Source organism: Tricharina praecox, assembly GCF_024521635.1.
Source record: "Tricharina praecox strain CBS 144465 chromosome Unknown BZA05scaffold_1, whole genome shotgun sequence".
NCBI lineage: Eukaryota > Fungi > Ascomycota > Pezizomycetes > Pezizales > Pyronemataceae > Tricharina > Tricharina praecox.
Window position 1 is genome coordinate 2321627 of NW_026250403.1, and position 26093 is coordinate 2347719.

General features: G+C 54.2%; 8 protein-coding genes and 3 non-coding genes across 11 annotated transcripts; 3 read left to right on the forward strand and 8 right to left on the reverse strand.

Moving 5' to 3' along the window:
* Positions 1-1341: 1341 nt before the first annotated feature.
* On the reverse strand, positions 1342-1427 carry BZA05DRAFT_t12. Its single transcript has one exon. It is a non-coding gene; the product is annotated as a tRNA-Tyr (tRNA).
* A 188-nt stretch (positions 1428-1615) lies between these two features.
* Positions 1616-3512, reverse strand: BZA05DRAFT_383020 (uncharacterized protein). Its single transcript, XM_051482179.1, has 2 exons — positions 3490-3512; positions 1616-3410 (listed from the first exon to the last, which is right to left on the reverse strand). The coding sequence occupies exon 2, from the start codon at positions 3311-3313 to the stop codon at positions 2048-2050; it is 1266 nt and encodes a 421-aa protein (XP_051344593.1). The 5' UTR covers positions 3314-3410; positions 3490-3512; the 3' UTR covers positions 1616-2047.
* Positions 3513-5445: 1933 nt separating this feature from the next.
* BZA05DRAFT_t11 lies at positions 5446-5531 on the reverse strand. The gene has a single exon. It is a non-coding gene; the product is annotated as a tRNA-Tyr (tRNA).
* A 464-nt stretch (positions 5532-5995) lies between these two features.
* Positions 5996-7256, reverse strand: BZA05DRAFT_19227 (mitochondrial carrier domain-containing protein). The gene is made up of 2 exons (XM_051479429.1): positions 6778-7256; positions 5996-6709 (listed from the first exon to the last, which is right to left on the reverse strand). Exons 1-2 carry the CDS (start codon positions 7012-7014, stop codon positions 6023-6025), a joined length of 924 nt encoding a protein of 307 aa, XP_051344594.1. The 5' UTR covers positions 7015-7256; the 3' UTR covers positions 5996-6022.
* A 676-nt stretch (positions 7257-7932) lies between these two features.
* Positions 7933-10529, reverse strand: BZA05DRAFT_383027 (uncharacterized protein). The gene is made up of 9 exons (XM_051482180.1): positions 9865-10529; positions 9634-9801; positions 9386-9575; positions 9205-9323; positions 8994-9155; positions 8929-8948; positions 8599-8871; positions 8365-8542; positions 7933-8307 (listed from the first exon to the last, which is right to left on the reverse strand). Exons 1-9 carry the CDS (start codon positions 10396-10398, stop codon positions 8191-8193), a joined length of 1761 nt encoding a protein of 586 aa, XP_051344595.1. The 5' UTR covers positions 10399-10529; the 3' UTR covers positions 7933-8190.
* BZA05DRAFT_t6 lies at positions 7949-8034 on the forward strand. The gene has a single exon. It is a non-coding gene; the product is annotated as a tRNA-Tyr (tRNA).
* A 256-nt stretch (positions 10530-10785) lies between the features above and the next one.
* On the reverse strand, positions 10786-13683 carry BZA05DRAFT_366582 (uncharacterized protein). The gene is made up of 2 exons (XM_051481539.1): positions 12809-13683; positions 10786-12751 (listed from the first exon to the last, which is right to left on the reverse strand). Exons 1-2 carry the CDS (start codon positions 13331-13333, stop codon positions 11036-11038), a joined length of 2241 nt encoding a protein of 746 aa, XP_051344596.1. The 5' UTR covers positions 13334-13683; the 3' UTR covers positions 10786-11035.
* A 1582-nt stretch (positions 13684-15265) lies between these two features.
* On the reverse strand, positions 15266-16794 carry BZA05DRAFT_19302 (ThiJ/PfpI). Its single transcript, XM_051479436.1, has 2 exons — positions 16528-16794; positions 15266-16424 (listed from the first exon to the last, which is right to left on the reverse strand). The coding sequence occupies exon 2, from the start codon at positions 16302-16304 to the stop codon at positions 15555-15557; it is 750 nt and encodes a 249-aa protein (XP_051344597.1). The 5' UTR covers positions 16305-16424; positions 16528-16794; the 3' UTR covers positions 15266-15554.
* Positions 16795-16815: 21 nt separating this feature from the next.
* BZA05DRAFT_383033 (uncharacterized protein) lies at positions 16816-19396 on the forward strand. Its single transcript, XM_051482181.1, has 3 exons — positions 16816-17670; positions 17728-18001; positions 18071-19396. Exons 1-3 carry the CDS (start codon positions 17300-17302, stop codon positions 18965-18967), a joined length of 1542 nt encoding a protein of 513 aa, XP_051344598.1. The 5' UTR covers positions 16816-17299; the 3' UTR covers positions 18968-19396.
* A 1-nt stretch (position 19397) lies between these two features.
* On the reverse strand, positions 19398-21089 carry BZA05DRAFT_346437 (uncharacterized protein). Its single transcript, XM_051481191.1, has 3 exons — positions 20780-21089; positions 20373-20718; positions 19398-20313 (listed from the first exon to the last, which is right to left on the reverse strand). Exons 1-3 carry the CDS (start codon positions 21036-21038, stop codon positions 19518-19520), a joined length of 1401 nt encoding a protein of 466 aa, XP_051344599.1. The 5' UTR covers positions 21039-21089; the 3' UTR covers positions 19398-19517.
* Positions 21090-22285: 1196 nt separating this feature from the next.
* BZA05DRAFT_383036 (cation efflux family-domain-containing protein) lies at positions 22286-25437 on the forward strand. The gene is made up of 4 exons (XM_051482182.1): positions 22286-23028; positions 23084-23997; positions 24052-24517; positions 24567-25437. Exons 1-4 carry the CDS (start codon positions 22616-22618, stop codon positions 25225-25227), a joined length of 2454 nt encoding a protein of 817 aa, XP_051344600.1. The 5' UTR covers positions 22286-22615; the 3' UTR covers positions 25228-25437.
* The last annotated feature ends 656 nt before the right edge of the window (positions 25438-26093 follow it).

Consider the following 26093-nt stretch of genomic DNA (forward strand, 5'->3'; position numbering starts at 1 on the left):
GCTGTGGGCGGTGTTGGGACGGGGTGGGGTCGGGTCGGCGGTATGTTTGCAAATACTGTGCGGTAATCTCTTTTGTTTATTGTGGCTTTGCTGTCTACGGACTGACTGACCACCCCTATCCCCCGATCTCTATCTCTATATCCTTCTACATCTCTCTCTCTGTTTTTTCTTTTATCTTTCTTTTGTCATTGCATCTGGACGGTGGTGGGGGTGGGAGTGGGGGGGGGGAGGGGGGGGCATTTTGTTTTTTGGCTATGGCTATGGCGCAGATTTATAGATAGATATTGGGACTGGTGTAATAGTATTGATTGATTGATTGATTGAATCAACTCGAATGGAAGAGTTCTTCTTTGTGTGAAGCCGTCTTTGGTCCGACACGGTGGTACGGTACAGACGAAAAGTGAAACTTGAAAGTGAGTCCGTGGAATGAGGACTGTGGACTGCGGACTCTGGCTGGTTATTGGTCACTCGAGTCGGGAATCAGGATGCAACCAGTCGATACGGGTTTCTAAATTAACAGACGGGGAGGGGGGTTCTCGGACGTCCGTGCTGGGGGGGTCTCGGGGAGTCTCAGCCGGTGCACACTACGAGTATACATGGTGAAGTAAAGATTTTGCGGACCGTACGAAATGATGCAGTGACCCAAGGATGGCAATCATCCCAGGACCACTAGGTGGTACACTTCCAGCAGCCCAGCACCACGATCCCGATTCCGGTCCCTGCAGATCCCGGAACAAAGATATGCGAAGATGCAGCCGCCGGCACGGGGTGGGGTTCCGAAGGCCTGACTCGGGTGACTACCGGTATGTACCTCCCGCACGGCAAATCACGACCAATGATCCGGCCAATGATCCGGCTAGGTACAGACAGGGTACGGGCCTCTCCCGGTATCATACCGGAAGCGAGCCGATACCGTAACGGCACGACCCCGGAGTCCGCGCCGAACCGGACGTCTTGACAGCAGGTACGGTGCGGTACCGGGCTGTACGGACAATCACAGCTCGTGACTCGGTCTAATATGGAGAGTACCTACTCGAGTACCTACTCTAGAGTGGTGGGCCCGTCCAAAGTCCACGCACGCCTGCCAGCGCGGATCCTGCCAACGGAGGGTGCTTGCGTGGAGTCGAGCTGGGCCGGGCGGGATGTAGACTACAGACGGGACTGTAAACGGGATAAATGGTGTGTGTCCATTGCCTACTTACCTACCGGTATGTATGGTTTTGTAGGTCGTACTTAACAGTGGACAAAACGCAATGCCTTCTCCTAGAGACCAAGGCAGCGTCTCATCGCAACACTACAGTGCAATACCTCCCCTCTCTCAGGCTGGGAGGAAAAAGACAATCCCTCCGACCAGAGTCGAACTGGTGACCAACGGATGACAACTTTGCGATTACAGTCCGGTGTGATACCAACTACACCACAGAGGGTTTGCATGAGAATATTATAGTGTCATATCGGATATATTTGGGTAGCTGTGCGCTTCATTATTTCAGCTTTCCGCGGTCTGGACTGTCTGGTCGACGGTGAATAGTGGATGCTCGTGCAGTCCTTTGACAGTTTCACCAGAAGCACGGCTCAACGTACTGACATTCTGGTCTAAATATCGTACAACAATGCACAGGTCGCTGAATGAATCATGAAACACCATCTCGAACCCTCAGACTCCAGCGGCATTAGAATTTAGAATTCAACAACTAGATATTTCCATTGCTTCCTACTTGGCACCTGACGGTATGCCTAGGTACTCTGCTATTTATCCGAAAGAAGAAAAACAGCAACCTCAAACTGATAGATGAATCGAAACGGTAGGTACGATAAACAACAAAGAAAAAAACGCCAAACTAGAAGCCCAACTAGAAGCCAACCAAATCCCCGCTTGCAAAAGAAAGAAAGAAAAGTAAAGAAACTGGCTGCGAAAATGGAGAGTCGAGAGTGATAAACAGGCCCAAGCAAAAGCAAAAAACAAAAAACAAAAACAAGAGAAAAGATCAACGCCATTTTGTCCACCATAATCAGGGCACCCCGCTCGCTGTCGAAACCAGTCCCCCTAGTTGTTCCCTCCACCGTTCCACGCTTCTCCACGACCCACGGTCCACCGTCTCTTGCACGGTCGATCCCACTCCCTAGCGGCCCAGAGCCCACCAGAAGTGGGCACCTCTGCGCCCCCGTCTAGCGTCGCACCACTCCGCTCGACGGGAACGTGGGCCTCGGCCTCGATTTGGGCCTCAATCTCGGCCTCCTTCTCCTTGACCGTGAAAGCTTTGAGACTATCGATCACGGCTTCCTCTTCAACACCCTCTCCGACCCACCCACGACTCTTGGGTCTCGCGCGATCCTCGGGACGCGGCATGGTCCAGAGTCCAGTCGGCCGCGTTCCGGTGCCTTGGCTCACACTGCGATGGGTCTTGAGACAGCCCATCGAGCCGGCGGAGACTCCGCTGCTGGAGAGGACGAAGGCACCTAGGCCGGAAGGATTGCGGGATCGCGGTTTGAGGAACGGCGATATCGGTTTCAGGAACGGCGATATCGGCGGTGTCGAGGAGTTGCTACCGCCAACAGGCCGCAGATGTTCCGTGTTTGCCGCGAGCTTCAGGTCGTAGGTGAAGGGGGGATGCGGCACCTCATCCGATTTTAGTGAAAGTTGGGGTGGGGGCGGTGTCGGGGATAGGACTCCCATCGTCACCGAGCAGATGCCGATATCAATGAGGACCGGTTTATCCGTGATCGCCCCCAGTAGAGCATTGCAGCCAGCACCATGGGTGACAATAATCACAACCGTGTCGATATCGTCCTCGCTCTCCTCCGAGTCGGAGTCGGAGAGTGGGGGTGTGGGATTACCACACTGCATGCCGTGTGTTCTCTGCTCTCTGTCCTTTATCGCGACGCGCTTCTTCAGCTGTGAAGTGGTGGTGGAAGTCGCCACGCTCGGCTTCTCGTTGTGGTAGTAGGTCAACATCCGTTTCCACCCGTTGCGGAACCGTTTGTGCATCGCACTCCACTCCTCGCCCAATTCCGCGCCCTGTCCCAATTTCGACGAGTCCCAGGCGTAGTCGAATTCCACGTACTCCTTCGCTTGCGAGACGTATCCCCTCGGAATCGGTCCACTGGAAGAAGCCGCATACGACGGCGATGGCGGTATGAACCCGCCCGTGAGCGATGTCGGCAATGAAATATCAGCGGCCGTCAGATGTGGTGACTTGGTGATGTTCAGCGGGATTGACACGGGGGCACGCATGTATTCGTTCCTCGCGGTGCCCACCATGAGCTGCGGTGCCGGCGGCGGTGCGATATCGGTGTAGTAGTCCATCGTCATCCACTCACCCAGCCAGGCATCAAGTCGTAGCACCGGTCTCGTGAAGCGCTCGGGATCAGCTAGAGAATCCTTGAATACCAGGTGACCATTCTCGTCGCTACTCCACTGAGCTTCAGTCAGTTGCTGATGATGGTGCTGCGCTAGCCCCGAGGCAATGGAGACAGAGGTTTGTATACATCGCAAGAAGGGCGAACTGTGGATGACGATACGCGTTCGCTTCTTTTTCGTGTGGGGAGTCGTCGAAGTCGCTGATTGGGGTTTTTCGTCGGCTTGGAGGAGCGAAGCGATGCGGATTCCTAGATTACGAGCCTGTATCCACCCGCCATAGGCCAAGGGCGTGTCGTACGGCGTCGGCGAGGACTGGGACCAGTCTTTGTCCGCCTGGTCGAGACGGGCACCATGGCGGATGACGAAGATACGGGAGGGTGCCGACGTAGACGGAGTAGTAGTGCCAGGCATAAGTAGAGAACTTTAGCAGTAAAGCAAGATCAAAGTTTTGAAGGGGGCGTGCAATGCGGACTATCTGGGTGGGGGAGCAGAGCAGACGGGCGGGAAGCGTGCGACTATATGTATGTCTCGGTGGTCTGTTTTTTAAAGTTGCCTTCCGTGTGGTGGCTTGAAGGAGGGAGATTTCGATCAAGTTGCACTCGTGAGTGGAGTGGGGAGAGAGATCGAATGAAGGTCCACACACACACTTCGCGTCAATATCCAAAACCACCGACGTCTGACCCCGGCCGGCCTGTGTGTAATACAGACGTTTTTTCTAACAGGGCCTTTCTTCCGTTTCCGTGTGTTCCCCGCGAATGGGAAGGAGGGTCGCGGTGGCCGGGTCGCAATCTAATCCACTGCTGCGGATCGAACGAGGCCCGCAGTGTTGCTCACGCGGCGGGAGAGATTGATATGACGGGTATATGTAATACGCTGCTGGTATGTGTCTATGTAATGCTTTACGTGGACTGGGGGGCCGCGGAGGAAGTGCGATGCGAAACGTAACCTGGGACTGGAGATGGACGGATATAAGAGCGTCGATCCGATCAAGGGAGCAGTTTGGCAGAGAGGTGTGGGGAAAAGCAGGAAAGAAGAATCTGGAAGAAGCGGCAACAGGAGAGGGAGGAGGAGGAAGAAGAAGGAAGAAGGACAATGAGGTTGATGGGAGTGTGACTGATTTGTTTTTCCTGCCCCAGTGCCCGCGAGGAAGAGGTAGGTACACACACATACATCTGGCGGCACTAAACAAGAAAGCGACACCCACGGCGTCGGATGTTGTTCTACAAAATCAAGGCGAAACGCCGGCAGAATGTTGGCTTTTTGCTGTCACAGTTGTCAGCAGAGTGCAAAATCGAGTGCAGGAAGAGGGCGTCGTCCCTCCCCCCTCTTCCTCAGAGCCATACCCCGCCATCTAGTCATGATTTCAATCGTCGTGTTTGTTGCATGTGGGGTGGAGTTGGGTGAGGGCCAGTAGGAATCTCACGATGCCTATCCAAACTCACATTCATCCGTGCCCTGTCCCCTCCAAGCTGCAGCCTCCTGCATCTCTGCCACTCTCGACGCACAGACGGTACTTTACTTTTATCCCACTCGATTTAAATTGCACCCACTCGATCCAACAGCTGGTAACCATCTGTGTTCTCTACCGTGGAGCTTACACATGCACGTATCAAAGGGCCCCTTCAGGCCAGATTCTGCCGTCTCTCGTTCCTCGGCCGGGAGTGTGGGATTTGGGTTTGCCGACGTCGCTGACGAAGGAAATGGACCACAGATACATCACTAGTGCATCCGTCAACCCAGCCTTAACTCCGGCCGGAGGGCTAGACCACCTCCCTGGCCCGCGCGCCTGTCAGCTTCGTAACTCTCACTTACAGAGCTACGGCACCAACTTTATCGCCGGTGTTCGACGTCGGTCTTCTGTGCACCGTAGAACAAACAGGCAGAGGAGCCTGGAGGAGGCAATGAAAAAATAATCCACGGATCAGCCGCCGGCAATATTAGTGGCGAGATGATGTCACGGTTATTGAGGTGGTAGGTGGCGGTGGGCGATAACTTTGATAAGAACACTTCTGGTGATCGGTTATATACGCACACGCACGCGACCAGGCAAAAAGGATATTGAGGCTGAAAGCAACAAAACAAAGTCCCTCCGACTAGAGTCGAACTGGTGACCAACGGATGACAACTTTGCAATTACAGTCCGGTGTGATACCAACTACACCACAGAGGGTACTTGATGCTTAGCGCATTAAACACAACAACAAAAGAGACAAAAACTGTACTGAGATGGAAATGGACGGCGAGGTAAACACAACAGCAGACTTCCACAAACATTCGGAGTGCTGCCGGCCGCAGTCGGCGGAGCTCGGTCCCGACGGCTCCCACTCTATCCCGAAGGCCGAGAGGCACGGCGGAATCGAAGCGTCGGAATAGACAGGGCGAGTAATTATTGCTCAACTCATTCACAGGGACAAAGACATGCGACATCACACATTTGTATTCGCTAGATCTATCCAATCGTCTGGGGAATCTAGTTTGCTTAAGCGGGTATACAAGATCCAACTCCTCTCCTTCAAGCATATGAAACGACAAAAGAAGCAATGCAGCAAGTACTGGTACATAACAAAAAGAACAGAAAGCATTTCTCCCTCCGATGTGCCCTTCTAAGCCACCCTCCTCTCCCTCTCTCTATCCCCATCTCTCCCACCTCCTCTCGCCCGCTCAGAAAACCTTATCCCATGCTTTGTACGTCAACTCCAACCCAACGAACGTCGCCGCATTTGCCGGGAAACTCCTCAGCATCGCCGGCCCAACACCAGGGAAGAATCCCTTGATTCCGCCCTTGGCATAGACGTCCCTGACGACCTTTCCAACACTAGTCTTCTCCGTAGCTCCTTGTAGTCTGCTCTTAACCGTGTCGACGGGGAACACCAGCAGCCACATGGAGACACCGGCGGCACCACCGGCGAACGATACCGCACCCAGACTGAGCTCTCCATTCTCAGGGCTCAGCCGTCGCTTGAGGTACTCGTAGGTGGCGAAGTACGCGGCGGATCCAGGTCCGTCACGAGCCAGCGTTGCCCCAGCGCCACGGAAGACGTTCGCAACACCTCCGGTCTTGTAGAGCTGCCGCACGACGTCGGTCGACGACTTGTACTTCGGCGGGCCCTTCTGCTGTCCCTGCAGCTGCAACATGATCTTTACCCGCTCGAACGGCGCCGTGATGAGCGTCATCGGGATTGCCGAGAAAAATCCGGCGGCCGAGATCTGCGCGATCGAGAAGCCCGTCCTCTCGTCCACGGCCGACACCTGCCGCACAAGGTCCTTGCCGACCCCGTAGCCCCAGAATGATACCGCGAACATCGGCGTTACTCCGATCAGCGGCGCGGAAACTCCGGCGTACATACCCTACGAAGAACACTCGCGTCAGAGGTAGGGAACAGAATGTGGGTGGGTAGAAGAAACAGGGACCATACCCGCACCAACCCCTCGCGCGCAATCGTCCTCTTGACCACATCCAGAGCTCCTGTGTAAACTCCCTTCTCGGCCGTCTGTAGTCGCACCTTGACGAGGTCGAAGGGATGTCCTGTAACTACCGCGCAGACACCTCCGACACCGCCGGCGACGAACGAACGTGCCTGTGTTGCCAGGGCGGACTTTGCTACTGTTGCCTCCTCCTTGACGACGGCCTTGACCTCCTCCTTAGTCGACATTGCACGGCGTGTTGTAGGTGTAGATGTACGTGAAGGTGAAGGTGAAGGTGAAGGTGTAGGAGTATAGGTAGGCACAGGCGGGATATGCTATCTCAAGAGCTTAGGAAAAAAAACAGTCGGACCAAAAGCGACGATGTTCACACGGAGGACGGAGGAGGATACAGGACAGAAGAAGACACGAGGAGGAAGGAAAGAAATTACCGCTCTGCAATCAAGCAAGGAATGAATCGCACACAACCGTCTCGGCCCAGCAACAACGACGCCATCCCATCCAGCCTGCATGACCCTCCCTCTGAACCGAGGTCCAACGCTCATCCTTTCCCGTTGCGCTCGCTAGCGCACGTGATTGCGGGGCAACGCCATCGCACCCCGCGATTTCCATCGGCCTAAGGGAGAACCCCATGGGCGCCCCATGGGCGAAAGGACGGCCCGGCCGGGCCTGCGCTGTCGCGCTGCCGCCGCGCCCAGCTATGTATGTACATGGCTAGCGGGCGCGCGACGTGCAACTTGCGACTTGCGATGCGACGAGACTGCGGGGAAAGCTGGAGCTTCGTGGGCAAGGTACGTAACCGTCTGGTGATGGTTTGCGCGCTCGCTCGATGGGATTACTGTCGGGGGTGAGGTCCAGGTACCACCGTCGATGCGCAGCTTCTTTGACGGCTCGCGTATGATGGCATCGTATGTTCATACGTTTTTCCGTTCACCCGGAGAGCCAGCAGCTGTAGTGGAGCTGCCAAGGTGCGGATCTGCGGGTTGATCGGGCGTGGCAACTATGCTCCATCACATGCCATACTGGAAAGTACCGGTAGAGTGGAACATCTAGTGCGGAAACTGGGCTGCCTTTTGAAGCTTGTGGACGATTAACACTTGCACGGCACAGGCTGTCACTATAATACATTTCATAAATGCATGATTTCGGCTCTGCATTCATGAACCCTCTGTGGTGTAGTTGGTATCACACCGGACTGTAATTTCAAAGTTGTCATCCGTTGGTCACCAGTTCGACTCTGGTCGGAGGGACTTGATTTTTTGCCCTCATACAGCCCTGAGCCCGCCCCGTCACAGCTCTACCTACCTATATGTTTACCTTTGCCGGCCTACCGCAAGCTGGCCAGTTTCCAACTGTGTTCCCCCGATGTTGTGTACTTTCTATCCCCCTCTAAAACATTTTGCACCTCATAATAAGTAAGCCGACAGATCCACCGTCGGCACATGCCTCACTGAGCACGCCAGCCAAAGCACAATCGGTATGAGTGCGATATGAGTTCCGATGAGCACGCCCATGACGATGAACTGCACCGCACAATCAGTCATAAATATTCCCACAGAATTCTAAGGGAGCCTACATACCAGCTCGGGGGTTTTAATCCTCAACAGCACGCCGGCAACCACATTGATCACCCTCCGACCGGGCACTTGATATGTCGTCACACGGTAAGAGTCCAGCATCGCGATGGTTCCCACCGCGAACTTGCCAACACGCTGCGCGAGCTGGTTGGCGTCTGTCAGGGTGGCACCCCATCCGGTTCTACAATTCATGAGCGCGGTTTTGCCATAAAGAACGGGGTGGATATATGTACATACAAAGTGTTGTATCGTGCGTACTGATACCGAATGATACCCTCAGTCCTGCGTTTGCCAGTTCCGTCCAGGGCGATGGAGCCTGCGGCGAGGAGTGCAGCGCGGTCGTCCATCTGGTGCTCTGGCATGTTGCTGCCCTGTACAGTTGTGACGGCGACTTCGCAGGTGAAAGCGTGGATATTGCTCGCTTGTCTGGCCACGCCGTTGACTATGCTGCAGCGCGGGCCGCAGTGGTATTTTTCTTGGAGGCCGTCGACGTCGAAGTTTACGTATGTGCTGGAACGATTTTAGTGATGAGACTGACTGGCGAGGGATGGGAGGGTGGTGGGATACATTGCGTCTCCGGGAATGCTCTGACGATGTTAGTTGTGATATCTGGGTGTACTCAAGGGACCTACTAGAATGTCGATATCGGCCATCCACGCCCAGTCACCGGTCGGAACGGTAGTGCTGTTACCGAATTCCCAATTTAAAGCTATACGACAAGTCGTGTTGACGGTGATGATGCGGTTCGTCCCGATGGCGAGGGTTCTATTGCCATCTATTGTCCAGTCTTGGATCTGTCCAAGTAAACATTCTGCATAGCGGTTAATAACTTGGTATCCGTACCTTGTACACCCAGTCATTCGTTCCCTTCAGGTGATATATCTTCCTTGCCGCAGCACTTTCCCTGTCCTCCTCGAGGGGGACTTTGTCGACAATGAGATCTTTGATGGTCATATTGGCCACTGCATGCACTGGTTTAGTACTGCCGACTAGTTACCTACGGAACTGCACTGATGCAGCCTACCATCACCGTACTGATGCGCTCGATACTGCTCCATATTGATAATCGTCGGTTCGTCCGTAACAGTGTCGCCGTTCTCGTTCGCAAAGTTGTTCAGATTCGTCACCTCGACCAGTCCGTCCTCTACCATCAGCGTATCCAGGCCGTCGAAGTCGAACGTTAAACCCAACAGGCCGACGCCGGCTTGTGAGCCCTATTGACAGCAGAGATTAGCTGGCTGACATACGAGGGCATATGAACATCCAACGCACAAACATGAGTATGATCCAGCCGAAGCATGCCAGCGACCTAGCGATGTATATTCCCTTGCTCGGATGTTTATTTCCCCAGCGGTGGTTCCTTTTGATGGCCTCCCGGAACCACAGGTAGCCCAGCCTTGCCACGACCAGGAAACTATCAAGGCTCAGAATGAGATCAGTCTGTCGGATGTCAGCGTCACACCTACCCACCACCCACCACTGCACACAGACATAGAAACCGACCTCTTGGAGCGTAAACGGCCCACTCGCCAGAATCTTCCACCTCACCGCCGCCGCCATACCCTTGAACGACGAATTGATATTCAGGCCTAGCATGAGCGGCAAGCCCACGCCGACCGCATTGAACAGGTACTTCTCGCCCTTATCAAGGCTCCTCCTGGACTCGGTAAACGTGATAGCCACGATAAACGCAGCCCAGAGTCCCGCATCGAGCGCCAGTCTTCCCATCAACGGCCAAAAAATCCCCCGGAACCTTCCACTCCTCCGGAACCGATACCCGAGAAACCGCAATTGTAGCCTAGCCCTTTCGTCGTCCCCCGCCACCTCCGCAGTACCGATACTGAGACCCCGGGCCAGGGCCGCGTCGCGCGGCTTGTTGTGCAGCGTGTTGGCAAGCTCCATGTTCGCGTCGCTGAACGACGGCGAGAAGACGTATGCTGGGTCGTAGCTGGGCGTGCGGGAGTTCGATGGTCGACTGGTACTGGTAGACCCGCCATTTCCGTCTCTGGGAACTGCGAAGTAGCCGGTCGACGCCATATATGTGTGAGGTTGCGGTGGCTATCGATCAAGAGGATAGAGCGGGCCCGATAGACAATCTTTAGCTGCACAGCTCTATAATACTCAGCTGGAGAAAGCGCTCAAGGGGCCCGGGGCTGAAGAACTCGATGGATGCCTGGTATAATTTCTTTTTTGTTCCACCCTGCACCCGTGTAGGTACGTACATAGAGTACTATACACATTGTGATACCAATCCAACAAATAGCAGTCGAGCTGACAACTGACACCTTGCAAAGATAGTTGGAACCTGCTCGGAAGGAAATCAGACGTACATGAGGCATCCAGAATGAGAATCGTACAGCCCGCGCCCGCCAGAGGTATGTATGATCAGCAGAATATTTGTGGGCTGGCGGAGATCTGGCGAGCATCTCACTGGCAGGCTGTGCATTGGTTGTTCATAAGGTTGAACGCATTGATTGCCTCAGCCCCAGTCCTGCGCCTCAATATACGTACTTCTTTGAAACAGTGGGGGTCGAAGATACATTCATCTGACTATGAATTCGGCTTATTGTTCACCTGCTCAACCCAAATGCTATATTTTGCACAACAGTTTACTATTCCACCAATATTCTCCATGCGCAGTCAATCACCTCACTCACTATGGGTGCGCATTCCACTACGCCCTAGGATCCCACTCTGTATCCACCCCATCCAGCAGCTCTCCCAGCACGTTTTCCAAGCTCACAATCTTGAATGCAGCCAACGGATTCTTCGATCCGTCCGGCTCCTGATTCACATCGTCATGGACCACCAACACACCTCCGGGGAAGTCCGCATTCAATGCTCTCCCGACCGCCGTCACACCATCCGTATTGGTGACACCATCGATCTTCCCATCCTCGGTCTGCTTGATCGTGAAAGTCATCTGGAATTCATGTGGAGCTGCACGGTTGTAGACGTTGTACGCGCTGACGCCCTGGCAGGAGACGATGATGTATCCATCGTCCTTGCTCTTGCCGTAGACCAAGGTAACGCCCTCGACGTCTGCGTAGAAGTTCCCATCGACGGAATCAACGAGCGTACCCTCATTCGAGTCATCGGGCTCAGCGTCGTATCTCCAAAGACCGTAAGGCTCTTCACCGATAAAGACAACGCCATTCTCGTCGTCGGATACGCATCCCTCAACCTGTCCGCCCGAGCCGCCTTGGAAGGTCCTGACGAGGGTGGTGGCGAGAGTACCGTTGGAGCTGGTAAGTTCGTATTGGAGGTATTCCGCTGTCTTGGAGTTGACGAAGAGATACTGCTTTCCGGACGACTTGGAGGCGTAAACGCAAGAGCCGTACACCTCGTAGTCTTCGGGTGTGGGGTGGGATCCGCCAGAGACCTCAATGAGAGTCCCGTTGCTGGTGATCTCGGCGAGACACAAAGTGTTATCTGCTCGGCATGCGGCGTATGCCAGATCAACTGTTCTATTTCCTAGTGCGAAGCTGTATATAACGTCCACATTGTTGGGTTCCCCCATCTCGATGGAGGAGATTTTCTTCCCTGCGAGATCGAAGGCGTTGAGGCCAGCGCCAACGGTGCTCTTTGTGGTTGTGATAATTCGAGAAAGCGAGGCATTCGTAGGGTGAATCCATACTGCGGGGTCATCTCCATCCTCCCCAGTAGCCTCGGTTTCGTAGCTGGCATGGACCACCTTGAACGAGCAATCAGGTCCATCCCACGCTGACTCGCACTTGCATATGTTGTTGTCCGTGCATTCACCGTGACCGGAGCAGTCATTGGTGCATTCCAGCTGTTTGCATTCATTTCCAGTGTAGCCCGCAAAGCAGTCACAGAACTTGCTGTCGTCGCTGCAGAAACCGTTGTTCGAGCAGTTGTCAAGTTTATCGCATTGTGCCGGTTCACAGTCGTCGCAGTCGGCATCGTCTCTAGGGTCAAAATCGGTGTTCTTTTCGAGGTCCAGCTTCTCCAGAACATCCGTGAGAGGACCTACTCGAAAGTAGTTCCCATCATCGCCCTCCACGAACGCTGCCATTGCACCTCTGCTGAAGTTGCCGAACTTGTTTTGGTAGATTGCAATATCTTTGATCTCTAGGTCCTCCGCCCCGGTGAAGGTCACATTTCCCAACAGCTTGAATTTGCTGTCGTAAATGTTGAGAATCTCAGCTTGAGCGAGGAAGATATACTCCTCGTCTTTCTTCCCATGATAAACGGCCATCCCCTTGAGCTCATCGTCTAACTCAGCAACAAGGGTGGTATTCACGGCAGCGGATGCCTCGACAGCCGGGAAAGAGTAAACTTTGCCGCCATCCCCTCCGAAGTAGACTTTCTTCTTGCTGGCTGAGACGACACAAGTTTGCGCTTCAATCGGAACTTTGGGCGTTGAGACCTGATTGTGGTTAGCAATTAAGTCCTGGGCAAACATCTCGGAACTCCAGTATCCTACCTCGACAACCTCCAGACCATCGGTTTTCTCGTTTTTCCTCACAAGCAAAGTCTTGACCTCCTTCTTTCCAAAGACATAGAGATACTGCGACCCGCTCTTTTGATTCCTCCAAGAACAAAGGGCCGAGTAATCGCCCCACACCTTCCTGGTGGCATCACTCAGCTCGGTCCCTTTCTCGGCATCAAAGAACCTTAGGTTCGAATCCTCCTGTGATAGGGTCACAATCCAGTCCTTTCCAGCGATGTCATACACAGTGCCAACGAGCTTTGTGCGCCCCGTACGCTTGTCCCACTTCTGGGTCAACGCGTTGCCCATAGTCCATGAGCGGAATCCTCCGGTACCAGCGGATCCATCGTTGCCGATTAGCAGTGGTGCGTCGTCATCGGAGTCGGGGTAGTAGACGGCGGCCTTGTTGCCCTCGAGCTCGGAAGGGGTTTTGATCGAGAAGTCGATGGCGGCCGTAGCGGCGGCGGTGGCGGAGGAGGAGGAGCTTATAAAAGCGAGGACTAGGAGGTGGAATTTCATGATGCTGTGTTGAAGCGTGGGTAGTTAGGCAGCTTGGTCGTACTTTGATCGCATTATCTCGGGCTTATATACCACAGCCACTATTCTAGCGGGGAGTTGTCCGAGAGGAGCTGTATCCTATTGATATTAAATACCGGGATGTACGCTGGTTTTTGAAAGCACAGAAAGGCATGGCATGATGGTATGGAGTCTGTGGAGCTGTCTCGAGATGGGACGAGAACTGGGAGATGGGACGAGAACTGGTAGATTGAGTTGGGGTGCGTGTACAAGCAACTGACTGCGATCAAACGACAAGGATGGATCGCTCGGTGACGCAGGTACCGACCAGGTTCTATAATAGCGTTCCCGCCATCGTTATCGTATACCCGTCGCCCTGTTCTCCGCCTTACTGAACGGCTATATACGATATGTAGCTGATGCATACAGAAAAGGACCAAACCGCCCCAGTTTCAGCGCTGAAAATGAGTTCTACCACATTGTTTCTAGTGAGGGAAAGAGTGAAATTCAATTTACTGTCGTATACGTCCTTTACAGACTATGGCGACTTTTTCTAGTGAGGAGGGGGTTGATTGGATGGAAAATTTTAAAGCAAACCGAGTGATATGTGCTCCCGCCCGGAAATCGGCACTGAAACCTAGGTTCTGGCGTCGAACACCCTCATGGCCATGGGGCTTCCGCACCTACATACGTGGCTGTGCGTTTTTCGACCTAGACTCATTCTTCTCATTCTACCAGGTATGCACACTAGAGCTATTGGAAAGGAAACTGGCCGACATCACCTTAGGCTGTACGGTTGTAGTCTGTCACATTATACTGCCTCTGGTCTGTCCGGAATATCTGCTACTGGATCCTCCGCTCTCGAGGCCCTCCCAGGATTAGAACTGCCGTTGTGGTGGGGGATCGAATGGATATGACGTGACGATGAAGGGAAGAGGCATTTGGCAGAGTTCAGAGAGAAAGAACTGGATACGGTAACGGCAAAAATACAGGAATGTTTTTAGTTGCCGGAGGATCTCTGGCAGGATCATTAAGTATCACTCGATTAATTTGTTTTCTTCTAAAGCCGTCCTCTATTTACCGAGAAGCTCCTGTATTAGTTGGGGATGGAGGTAGAAGCATACCGGCGGATTGAGAGATGGTTGGAGAGTATTGGGTGCCGACAATGTGCATATAGAACTTTACGTGGTATGCTTTCAAATTTGCTGCCCAGACGGAGGGTGCCCGGCACACAAAGGCATTTCCGGCAATGAGATAGCGGACAGGTGATTCCGGCTGGAGAGCTAGACGACTCCGGGACCGAATGGCTACTAGGCCATGATAACGCACGGCAGACGCAGACCATTTCTGGTCCGAGCATCTTTCCCACCTCAAGCGGTGTATATCCGATAGGAAGTAGCCAGAAGCCCGATCCTGGTGTGAACGAAGGCAGCTAAATAACGGCTACCTTGCACGGAAGAATAGCAAGCCCGACCCAGCCCCAGCAAAGGCCGAGAAGCGGACAGATTCCCGCTTTTACCAATTGAAGTCCGGCCACGCTCTCACCGAGGGGTACCTCCAGTGGAGACAAGCAGACCAGACGAAAAGTGCTAGTAGTGACCCTATGATTCTTATCAAGGCCCATGGATACTACCCTCTACTCCACACTCGCCATCTTGTCGTCGAGTTACAAATTCAAGATATCGCCAAACATACAAGGTAGACTCGTTCCTGCAAGAATATGAGACTTCCGTAACTCTCATGCTCGTCTTTCCAGGAGTCAGTCGAAAAATCCTCCACGGTTAATTACTGACTAGCTCCGCACGGCCTGAATTCGAGTAGAAAGTAAGCATATATGTCGGCTAAAGGGTGATACCGAGGCTGGGATATCTGGTCACCTGAAGGCGAGTTTTCCTTCAGCATCTCACAACTTCACCCGTGCATTGCTGAAAGAACCTCATTGGATCCAGACTGATTTGCAACTAGGTTCAGAAAGTTCTTCAAAATTTTGTTTATGCGGTATAGATTGAACGGAGGTATCCGACGGACGAGAGTCTCATGTGCTCTGGGAATCTTTATGTGTCAACGGAATTAGGCAGGTGCGGTTTGACGATTAATAGATAGAGTTTGAGGAGTATGGGATTACAATGAGAAAGACAAAATTGATAAATAAATTCTATAGCCTAGCCATCTCATAGGAAAGAACCAGTAATAAGCTTGAATAGCACCATCGTCCCTCCCTCCCTTACAATTCAGCTCCCGTCAACAAGTACGAAAACCTATCACCTCCAGCCTCAATCGGATCATATTCAGCCACCTCCTTGACCCACTGCAGCATCTCCTCGCCCACAACCCTCCTAACCCACTGCACAGCCAAATCCATTCCCGCCGTGATCCCCGCACTGCTCCAAAACTTCCCATCAACCGCCCATCTGCGATCACTCACCCAGTGCACGCCCTTGGGTACCGTTCCAGCCGCTGCTCGCGCGGCCAGGGAGACTTTGTTCGTACACGCCTTCTTCCCCTCCAACAGTCCCGTCTGAGACAAAATCAGGCCAGCCGTACAAATCGTCATGACCGCCTCGACCTCCTCGGACTTCCTAATGATGAATTCTTTTTCCTCCTCCGTGAGGATCAGCGTTGGTGATGGGCCTGGAATGAGGAGGTAGTCGAGCTTGGGACAGGAGCTGAGGTTTGTTGACGGGAGCGAAGGAGGACCCGACGAGGCCTGCATTGGCTTCGGGTATGTAGCGGAAACGTGGTGCCAGATTATCTCTGGGGCGAGGGCTTTGATAGCTTCGGGTGCGAATCTACCAGCGTACGCTGTAGACGACATTCCGATTATGTCGATGGGGCCGGCGGCATCGAGGTATTGGTAGTGATCCAGGTACAGTACTCCGATGGAGATATTGCGAGGAGAGGCACAGGCAGACATGATGAGACTACTGAGAAGAAGTATGAGGGAAATGGAGAGGCTGTGGAGTGTTGGGCTCATATTGAGATGTTTTGCTGAGCACGGGGAGTCGGGTCGGTGTCTTTATACTCCACAGGTGTTCAATCGCTTTCCCGGCCGCCGAAGGGCACAGTCAGAGATGCATCAATACGGCTGCTTTTTCTGCATACGGCCTCGTCAGCTATATCTTCTCGTATTCGAGCTGCAGTAATAGCTCAATCGTGGGTGATCTTTGCCGTTTCCTTAGAACATGGCGGTAGCTTACAGGCTCGCTGACTGAAACATCAGTCGATTACTTTGTCCACCACGGAGCAATGTGCTCAGAAAGGATATGATGCGGCATACGAAGCCGAATTTCAACTGGTGCTGACTGCAGCCCTACCCGCTCCGAATCCGCCTCGGAGTTGTGAGTCTTTTTTCTTATTCATCGGATCGGAGTTGGGGACGGTTCATTATTCGGCCGAGTCCAACGATGTTGAGTGATGGACTGTAACTACCACAGTCGACTTGGGGTCCCATAGTAAAGAAGTAGTAGAGTGGAGTGTGCCCTCTCTCTTGCTGCCCGCTTTCTGTCCACTCGATGACCTAATCCCAATGCCAAGCTACATACGGATCAACTATTACCCCGCCATATTCTCGCGTGCCAGCCGCAACTAGCTAGCCAAGACGCTAGCCCTACCTTCGGGAATCGCAAGTTCCTGACACGACGCGTCTTCCCTGCCTTCGCGTCTCATTCAACAACCTTCAGTTGCGATTCATGCTGGCTACGATCGCCGAGTACTCCGCTTATCCTCGACCACCTACTCGCTTTTCCCGCCTCACCCAAACTTCTTCTCACTCTTCCCACCTCACCCTAACATCCTTCTCAGTAACATCCATCGTCACCTCCTTCAACTGACTGTGCGACTGTCAACACTCACACCCTCCCTTCTCGGTAACATCCATCTCACCTCTTTCAACCCACCGACCGTGCGACTGTCACCACTCACACCCTCCGTTTCCGCACGCCGCCCTCTCAATTTACGACACTTCGCATAATGCCGTCCGCTGTTCCCCCTACACCACGCACCATCGCTGCATGGGTGCGATGCATCAAGACCGCCTACGACCGCAAAGACCCACGACTACTCCAGGAAATGTTGATTACGAACACATCACGAGTGTTCAAGCGAAGACCTATGCCAGCACTACGAATCGAGATCCAGCGAAACCTCCACACCCGCGGCGTTATTGAGAATGTCATCGAGAAAGAAATGGGCGAAGACTGGGAGTGGAAAGGATTCACCGATTTAATGGTCGCCTATCTTTGGATGATCGAGAGTGCCAACCCAAATATTCTGAGCCAGGCGAGACCAGGATGGGAAGCCGAGTGCAAAATTTACTTTGAGAGGATGAAAGATTTTATGATGTGAGATTTCTTGATCACCATTCAGATCGCACCGAATACCTGGCTGACGGCAATTAGCGCGCTCAATGCAGCATACAGCCATCCCAACGGCGCCATATTGTCACACTCCGCCATGATGTCGGCGAAGTGGTGTATTAGAGTCGGCAGATATATCGACAGGATCGACAATGATCCCAGGCGCAAGGCCTGCCAGAGTCTCCTCAATCCCCTCCTCCGGACCTTCAACCTTTCACTGATTGGTGAACGGACACCGTACACGATGCCCGGCCAGATGTTGAAGAAGTCAGTGGCGATTGACATTGGAAATTACTTGTTCAAGCTTTACAATAAGGTCGGTTTCACCAAGGATCTGGACTTGCAGTCATCTCTTCACCTGTACCCGTGCTAACTAACTGGATAGCTCGCTGAAACCGGACTCTCACGTACTGTCCATGGAAACCTTGGCAACGCCGGTTTGCCGATGCAGCACCCGTTCTACCTGAACCCGACGTTGTGCACCTACAACTATTACAGCGGGCTCGAGTTAATGCGCGACCACTCCCTCTTGCGGGCCAGTGAGTCACTGCAGTCGGCATACGACATCTGCCTTCCCCGGTTCACCCGTCACAGACGGAAGATCCTAATCCCGCTGCTGGCCTGCAACGTGCTGATCGGCAAATTTCCCTCCCTCGAGATCCTTTCGCGACCCGAGGCCGCCGGTCTCCAGGACCTATTTGTGCCTGTATGCATGGCCATCCGCAAGGGTGACTTCCGCGCATTCAGGGTCGCATTAGGCATCGAGGGCCCCGAAAAGTGGAAGCGGGAATGGTGGACGGAGCAGCGCCTCGACATGCTGCTCGAAGACCGCGGCGATATCCTGATCTGGCGCAGCCTTATCAGGAAGATATGGCTGCTGACCTGCTCTCCGGAGCAGAAGCAGCATATCATCCGCATCGACGATGTCGTTGCCTGCGCCACCGCCCTCCACCAGAGACAACCGGAGGACATCGACCACAGGATGTCACCCTCCGAAACCTCCGATCCCACCTCGTGGTGGTACCGCGGCAGCGGTACTCGGTTGACGCGTAACCAGGTCGAGGGCATCGTCCTGAGCCTGCTGGATCAAAAGCTGATCCGAGGATACGTCGTCCGCCAGTCGAAGGACGAGAGCACCTGGCTTGTCTTGGGGAAGGGATCTGACCCCTTCCCGAACGTCTACCAGCTCCTCGAGAGCAGGAGACCGAAAGACACCGGGAAGCCGAGGATCGGAGGAGGCGGGGTGATCAGGATGAACGGGGTGAGGGAGATCGGGGCGTAATGGGGGAAGAGGCGGAGACGAAGACGAAGATAATATGTAGCGTTTTTTTTCTTCCGGGGGTTTTCCCTGGCATTTATGAATCCTTTTTCCTTTCAAGTACTTGGTTTTCTCTATTAGTATATACCTAGGCGTTCTGGAGGTTGAGTTGTGATGCTGGTCACTCCTGTGTTTATGTACCGAACGAGTCGGAGGAAAAGGTCCTTGACGAGTAGAGGTTTAGGACTTGGGAGGGGCGAGGAGGGGATATAGTAGGTATAGCTTCGGGGTGGATGATGTACGGCCGGTGTACTCTACTACAAGGTATCCCGAGTGTCATCACCATTCATAGGCTGCTGACTTACGGAGGGAGATTTTGGCTTAGGAGGAGCTACATCTGTCAAGTGCAAATCGCAACAGGTGAACTCAACACTTCCGCAAGAGCGATGATGATGTGATATTGTATTATTCAAAAGCGGCCTGCCTAAGTATTCAAGTGCCAAAGTGTCCCCAAGATTGAATGTATGTACCTAATGTATTCCCAAGTGCACGCGCGTCGATCTACTCGTACAGCCTACAGGCTAAACACTGGTGCCGCAGTCTTGTCCCAGTTCTGATCCCATCGATTCTCCGTCTCCTTCAACGCGCCCGCCTTGAGTTTTTCCAGCTCCTGCTTTCTCCTGGGGTCAAACAGTCTTCCCAGTACACCGGCCAGCTCATCCTCAGTGGTGAAGGTGACGCCATTCTCGCCCTCCTTCACGAGCTCACCGACACTTTCGAACCTTACCGCTGCGACTGGCACGCCCACGCCGAACAGATCCACGACCTTCATGGGCAGGTCCATGCCGGAGCTGCTGGTGTGCAAGCTCACGCCCAGGTCTGCGCACGCAATCATCTTCGGGTAGTCCTCTGCCTCGAGCCACACGCTCTTTACGGTGATGTACTGGAACTCGAGGGATTCCACGCGCGCCATGTATCCATCGCGCAGCGGACCTTTGCCGGTGATCACCGCGAGAATCGACGGGACCGAGTTCGGCCGCAGGAAGTTCTCGGCGCTGGCGCGCCGGTCGTACACGGACAGCGCGCCGAGGAGGAGCGAGAAGTCTTCGTCGGCGGTCCAGGAGGTCGAGGAAATGAGCAGCTTGGTCTGCCCCGAGAGGATCTTGTCGGCGTATGGGGCAACGTCGGCGTTGGCTTTGAGGAACGTGGCGCGCTCGGAGTCGGAGAAGGGCTGGAAGTGCGAGGGCGGCCGGTCGTAAAGTGTGTGGATTGGAGACTTGAAACCCCACGATTCGCGGAGGCGCTTGTTCATCGAGGCGGTAACGGTAAAGTTCGCGTCAGCTGTTATGCGACCGAGGATTATCTCGTAGCTAAATCAATTAGTCATCTAAAGAGCTCTCGAAATACAGGCGGGGAAATGGGGACAAACAGCTTCGCGCCCAGGACCAACGGGTGTTCCTTCAACTTCATCTGCAGGATGCTGTAGCCGAAGTTGTGCCAATCGATAACCACCTTCTGGCCCCTCAGAACTGCGGCAACCTTGGCCACAACCAATGTTGGAATAGAGGGAGGGTTTTGAACCAGCACATATCCCGTTGTAATGGGGATGGTGTAAAGGAGCGTATCCAGGAGCGTAAGAAGCTGGTAGAGCGCCTTGAACGGGGCAAAGAATACGAATTTCGTTGCCGTAGAGGTGTCCAAAAACTTTGGCGGTGGTTTCAATGGATGGATGTAGATGGAGGGATTCGAAAGGATCTCCTGGCGCGGAGGCGTATCTGGCCAGCTTCCGTCAGCGTCCACCTTGCCTCCCATCATCCAATCCAGCACCAAGCATACCATTGTACCCAACAAGATCCACCTTCCCTCCCTTGCGTGCAATAGAAAGCGCATGATGCTGCATTCTCGGACTTCGCCCTATATCGCCAAGGACCAAAACGACAACTCGCGGCCGGCCATCAGGCGCGGGAGTGTACCGGAACGGCAACGACAGAATAAGGAAGCCGGTGATTGTTATCGAGATGAAACAGAGATGAAGAGCCCATGGCTGAATTGCGAGGAGAGCCTTGAGGTACACTGGGTCCGATGGGTTCGCCATTCTGACGGAAGGAAACGTGGCGGTGGTAATGGTGGTAGTGGTGGTTTGGCCGTTGGATGGTGAGGATTAGAATGTGACGACGTGTTTAGCCGCCCAACCACCCATTGAACCTTGCACAGCTGCTTTGGGCACCCTTCTGGAAGAAACGGTGTGGAAACCCATGAGGCTCCCGATTAAACGGTTCCGCAGAATGGATAAGCACTGACTGTGTGCATAGGCGGCCTGACTGGATACCTATGGTACTCGACCCCACAACCCCACAATTGCATGGGATGTTTCTTCTCAGGTCGTGCGTGGAGAATAGTCGATGCACTGATTATGAATATTCCCGCCCCGCAGGTAGAGTAGTAAGTGAAGAGCTGGAGCCTGGAGGAATGCCATCTGGCCGGCCATGCGGATTCATCGCTAGATGCCACTTGGGACTCGGAATTGCACATGGACCTATTCGGTAACGCCAGCTGGAGCTCACATCTGGCTCGCTAGGGGCATTCTCGAATCTGACTTTGTTTCCGGATACCTCCCTTACTTGAGCTGTCAGTCTCAACCCATGCCACCTGGAGGCAAGACATGGCGGAACGCTAGCTCCCACCACTCGTCGACTCCTTCACTCACGGAATTATGGGAGCGGCGACGGTGAAGAGGCCTTTAAGAGTTGTTCGCATACAATATGTTGCAGGTCCGGTGATCAATTGCCGGGCAGATAGGGCAGTGGACACGAGCGCAGAGCGACGAAACTTTCGGCCCGAATGGTGGCCAAAAGATCTACACGCCGATTTCGCACAGTGTTAATGCATCGGTCCCCTCTGGATTCCGTTCACGAACCACCGCGGTCTCGTCCACTCGGGCCTGCCTCTTTCTCGAAAGACTGCAGCGACATGTCCCGCCAGCAGATCCCCCAAAATCGAGTTTGAATTTCTGGCCCGGTGGATCATTGTTAAAGTCGGCGACCTGATCTCGATGTTTGAGATTTGATTTTGGACGAAAACAAAGATCTTCCCGTATGGTCTGTGGATGCTGGTGATCGCCTTGCCACGGGGTATCTCTAACAGATGGATGAGATTAGGTTTGTCTCCGGTATGATCGGTAGATGCTGGTAGTCAGTCGCCTCGCCACGACAGATGGATGGCATTAGCTTTGTCTCCGGTGAGATCGCGATGTTTCGATGGTGCCTGCAGATAATCGTACATTATTACCCCTGCTGCTTATGGTCTTCAAACGTTCGCTTTGCATTTCGAGACGCAGTAACCCACGCATGCCCGTGGGAAGCCGATTCACTCCAATCTGGCATCAAACTTCCCCAGATACCTTCGTAATGCCACGATAAGAGCCAAATAGCCTTTGCCCCTCAGTTTCGTACCATCTTTACCGTCCACTGCGCCGCTCCAGTTTGCCCCCTGCAAAGAACACACTCACAAAGGGGTTCCGTTCCTGAGAAGTGCATCAATCACCAGCTCATCCCTCTCCGGCCCGCACCCCCGTCATCTTCATCCCTACCTCCAGATCACAGAAGATACCTACATGTCTGCACAGTGAATCAAGGCCACCCTTTCCCCTCCCCATCAAGGTTCCTCGTCGCCATGTACAGCAATAGCAATCACCACGACCCCGATCACGACTACAATCACGACCACGACCGCGACCACGACCACGATCACGCCCACCACAGCCACGACCACGATGACTACGGACACGACCACAGCCACGAACCCAAGGTAAACGGCCACGGTCATTCCCACTCACACCCACTTACGCCGTCGCCCACGATTACGACTGCTTCTACGACGCCCAAACTTTCACATTCACACTCCCCTTCGCTGGGACCTCCGGCGGGAAGGACACGTACGCACCGATACAGCCCTTCGTTGGGTCAGTCCCCTTTGCAGAATGGCTACGCGTCTCCCGCGCCGGACATCGCGGGACCTCCCGTGGCGGTGGCATACTCAGCTGCAGCTCATTCCAGAAAAAAGAGCGAGCCGTTCTCCAACAATGAGTACTGCTCTGCCCCCGTTACGTCCGGAGCCGGACAGACTCATTGACTTGTTTAGGGACCCGATCGCATTGACGTTCTCCTCCCTTACCACTCCGCTGTTCGTTACGACGGCGCTGATGCTCGCGTCGCTCTCACATTCGTTCAATCCCACCTCGCCGAAACACGAGCACTCGCCCACCGCGGGAACAGCGCAGGTACTAGCCGAGCCGTCAGCATTCTTCGGACTGCTCGCGCGGCTGTCTGCCGCAGCCGCGGTCTCGTCGGGGACGCTTTTTTTGACATTCCTGTTTGGCATCGTAAAACTACAGTTTCCGGATTCGGTGGATGAAGGCGGCGGATATGCACGGCGGAAGCCACTTCCTATATCGGTGCGGGAGGTGGCCGAGCGCGTGACCGGTATCTGGGTGTGTTTCTTTGCGGCTATGGAGCTGGGAGGCGTCAGGACTGCGGCGTTGGTGCTGGTGTACATGGCCTCCGGGCTGGAGAGCATGGGGGTGAAATATGTGACCAAGCGGAAGACCGTGATGAGCGCTGTCGGTGTTACGGCGGCGTGGGATCTCTGGCGGGAGGTTGAGTACGGAGAGCGTGTGTTGGGGATATTGATTGCCTACACCGCGCTATTCGCCGCAACGGTATGGATGCATAGTCCCTGGACACCAGAAAAGCCCTCCGCACATGTGAACAGGGTTGCGTTGGTGGCGGCATGTGTCCCTGGCTCCGTGGCATTACTCGCTTGGCTCTTGGGAGTGGAAGCCACGGCTTATCCGGGGCTGACGAATGGGCTGCCAGGGCTCGGGTTGCTCGCTTGCGTTGTTGGTGCGGCGGCGGCGGTATTCGGGGAGGGAGTCAAGGAGAACGCCGTGTATGGCGCCGGCATATTCGCTGCTATTGCCGGCGGCTGGGTGTTCGGGCTGATCACCGGAAACGACATCTGGAGTGAAGCCGGCCTTGGAGGATTGGCTTTGGCAGGTATGACCGTCCCTCTGCCATTTCACGGGTGATCGCTTACACGACATTACACAGCGATCTCGTTCGACAGTAGAGCTTCCGCAGGTGGGCATGACGGACATGATCACGGTCACGACAACTCGCATGGCCATTCCCACGGCCATTCCCAGGAACACAACCATGGCCATGATGACCATCACCACCACAGTGCTACCCCTCCTTCCGCCATGACGATGTTCCTGCTGCGGAAGTTCGAGGGCACACCACTTATCCACTCGATCCTGCTGGAGAAAGACTCCCGAAGGATATCGTACTTCATGTGTCTTAACTTTTTGTTCATGATAGTCCAGACCGCATATGGTTTCCTTACCGGATCCTTGGGCCTCATCAGCGACAGCGTACACATGTTCTTCGACTGTCTCGCACTGGCCGTCGGTGTTTCAGCTGCGGTCATGAGCAAATGGCCACCTAGCAGCAGGTATCCTTATGGTTTGGGAAAGATGGATACCCTGGCCGGGTTTGCCAACGGCATATTCCTAATGTAATTACCCTCGCCCGCACCGTCAATTGATATATTAACATTTCCCCAGGCTCATCTCCATTGAGATCGTCTTTGAAGCGCTGGAGCGTCTCAAAGCGCCAACGGAGATGTCCCGCCTCGGCGAGCTATTCTTCGTCTCCACCGCTGGCCTCGCCGTGAACATGGTTGGCATCTTTGCCTTCGACCACGCACACGCCCATGGCGGCGGCGGCCACAGTCACTCCCATGGTGGCGGCGCAGACGGAAGCGACAACATGCATGGCATCTTTCTGCACATTCTTGCCGACGCACTGGGCTCGTTGAGCGTTGTGATCTCGACGGTTTTGATCCACTATACATCCTGGCCCGGCTTCGACCCGCTGGCGTCGATGCTCATCGCCATCCTCATCTTTGCCTCTTCCATCCCGCTGGTTACTTCCGCCGCCAAGAACCTGCTCTTGACAGTCGATGCCGGAACCGAGTACACTCTCCGCGAGGCCATCGCAGGTATCAGCGCACTCCCGGGCGTGCGCGGCTACCAAGCAACGAGGTTCTGGCAGAGTGGAGAGGGCATGGTCCGCGGCGTCGTACACGTCACTGCCGAGGGCGATGCGGAGTCCATCAGAAGGCGCGTCGAGGACTGGCTGAAGCAGAACGTGGAGGGTGTCGATGTTACGGTCGTTGTGGAACGCGGTGGCGAGGGAGGATGTTGGTGTCGCAAAAAGGAGTAGGGCATCATCTAGGAGCATATGAAGTAACCGTGATCTTGTATTCTTCTTCCTTTCTTTGCTTTCTTCTTTTATTCTCTTGTGGCTTCGGATTTTTGGGATGGATGGATGGACGGATGGACGGATGGACGGATGGATGGGCAGGTGTTTGGAGGTGAATCTGTGGAATCGAACAAAAGAGAGGGGGCGTGTGTGTACATGAGGACCTTGGAGGACCAGTAGTAATAGTGTAAAACTATTGGCAGCCTGATAGAATACATACATTGTATTTCTCGGTCGCGGTCGTGTGGTCATCATACCAGAGAATGGCCCCACACCTCATCCGCCTTCTCCTGCCTCCTCTGCTCCCGCACGGCTTTGATCTCCCCCTTCTCCTCCTTCTCCTGCTGCACCACCGCCACCAACGTCTTCTGGTACATGTACTCCTCGGCTAACACATTGCGGCGGCCACTGACTGCACGCCGAGCACGGATCAGCTATATCCACCACAACCACCACCGTTAGCCACCGTTAGTCTCCCGTTCAGCGAGCGGAGGAGAGGGGAGTGCGCAGCCTGCAGGAACTCACGGCAGCAGTAAATGTAAATTTATCCACCTCGGCAGCTTTTATTTCCGCTCTGCGCGCTACGACGTCTCGCATCGCTGCGGATAGCTGCTCGCCCGGTGCTTGAGTTGATCTCGTGTGCGACATTGCTATGGAGCTGGGGATTGGGATTTGGAGGTTGGATATGAGGCGGGAATCAGATGGTGAGGTTGGAGAGGGTTGAGGTTGAAGTTGAAGTTGGGAATGGGGTTGGGAATGGAGTTGGGAAGGGAGCGGGTTTCTTTGTTTCGGAGGTGTTGTTTGGCAGGAATGGGCATATAGTTCTT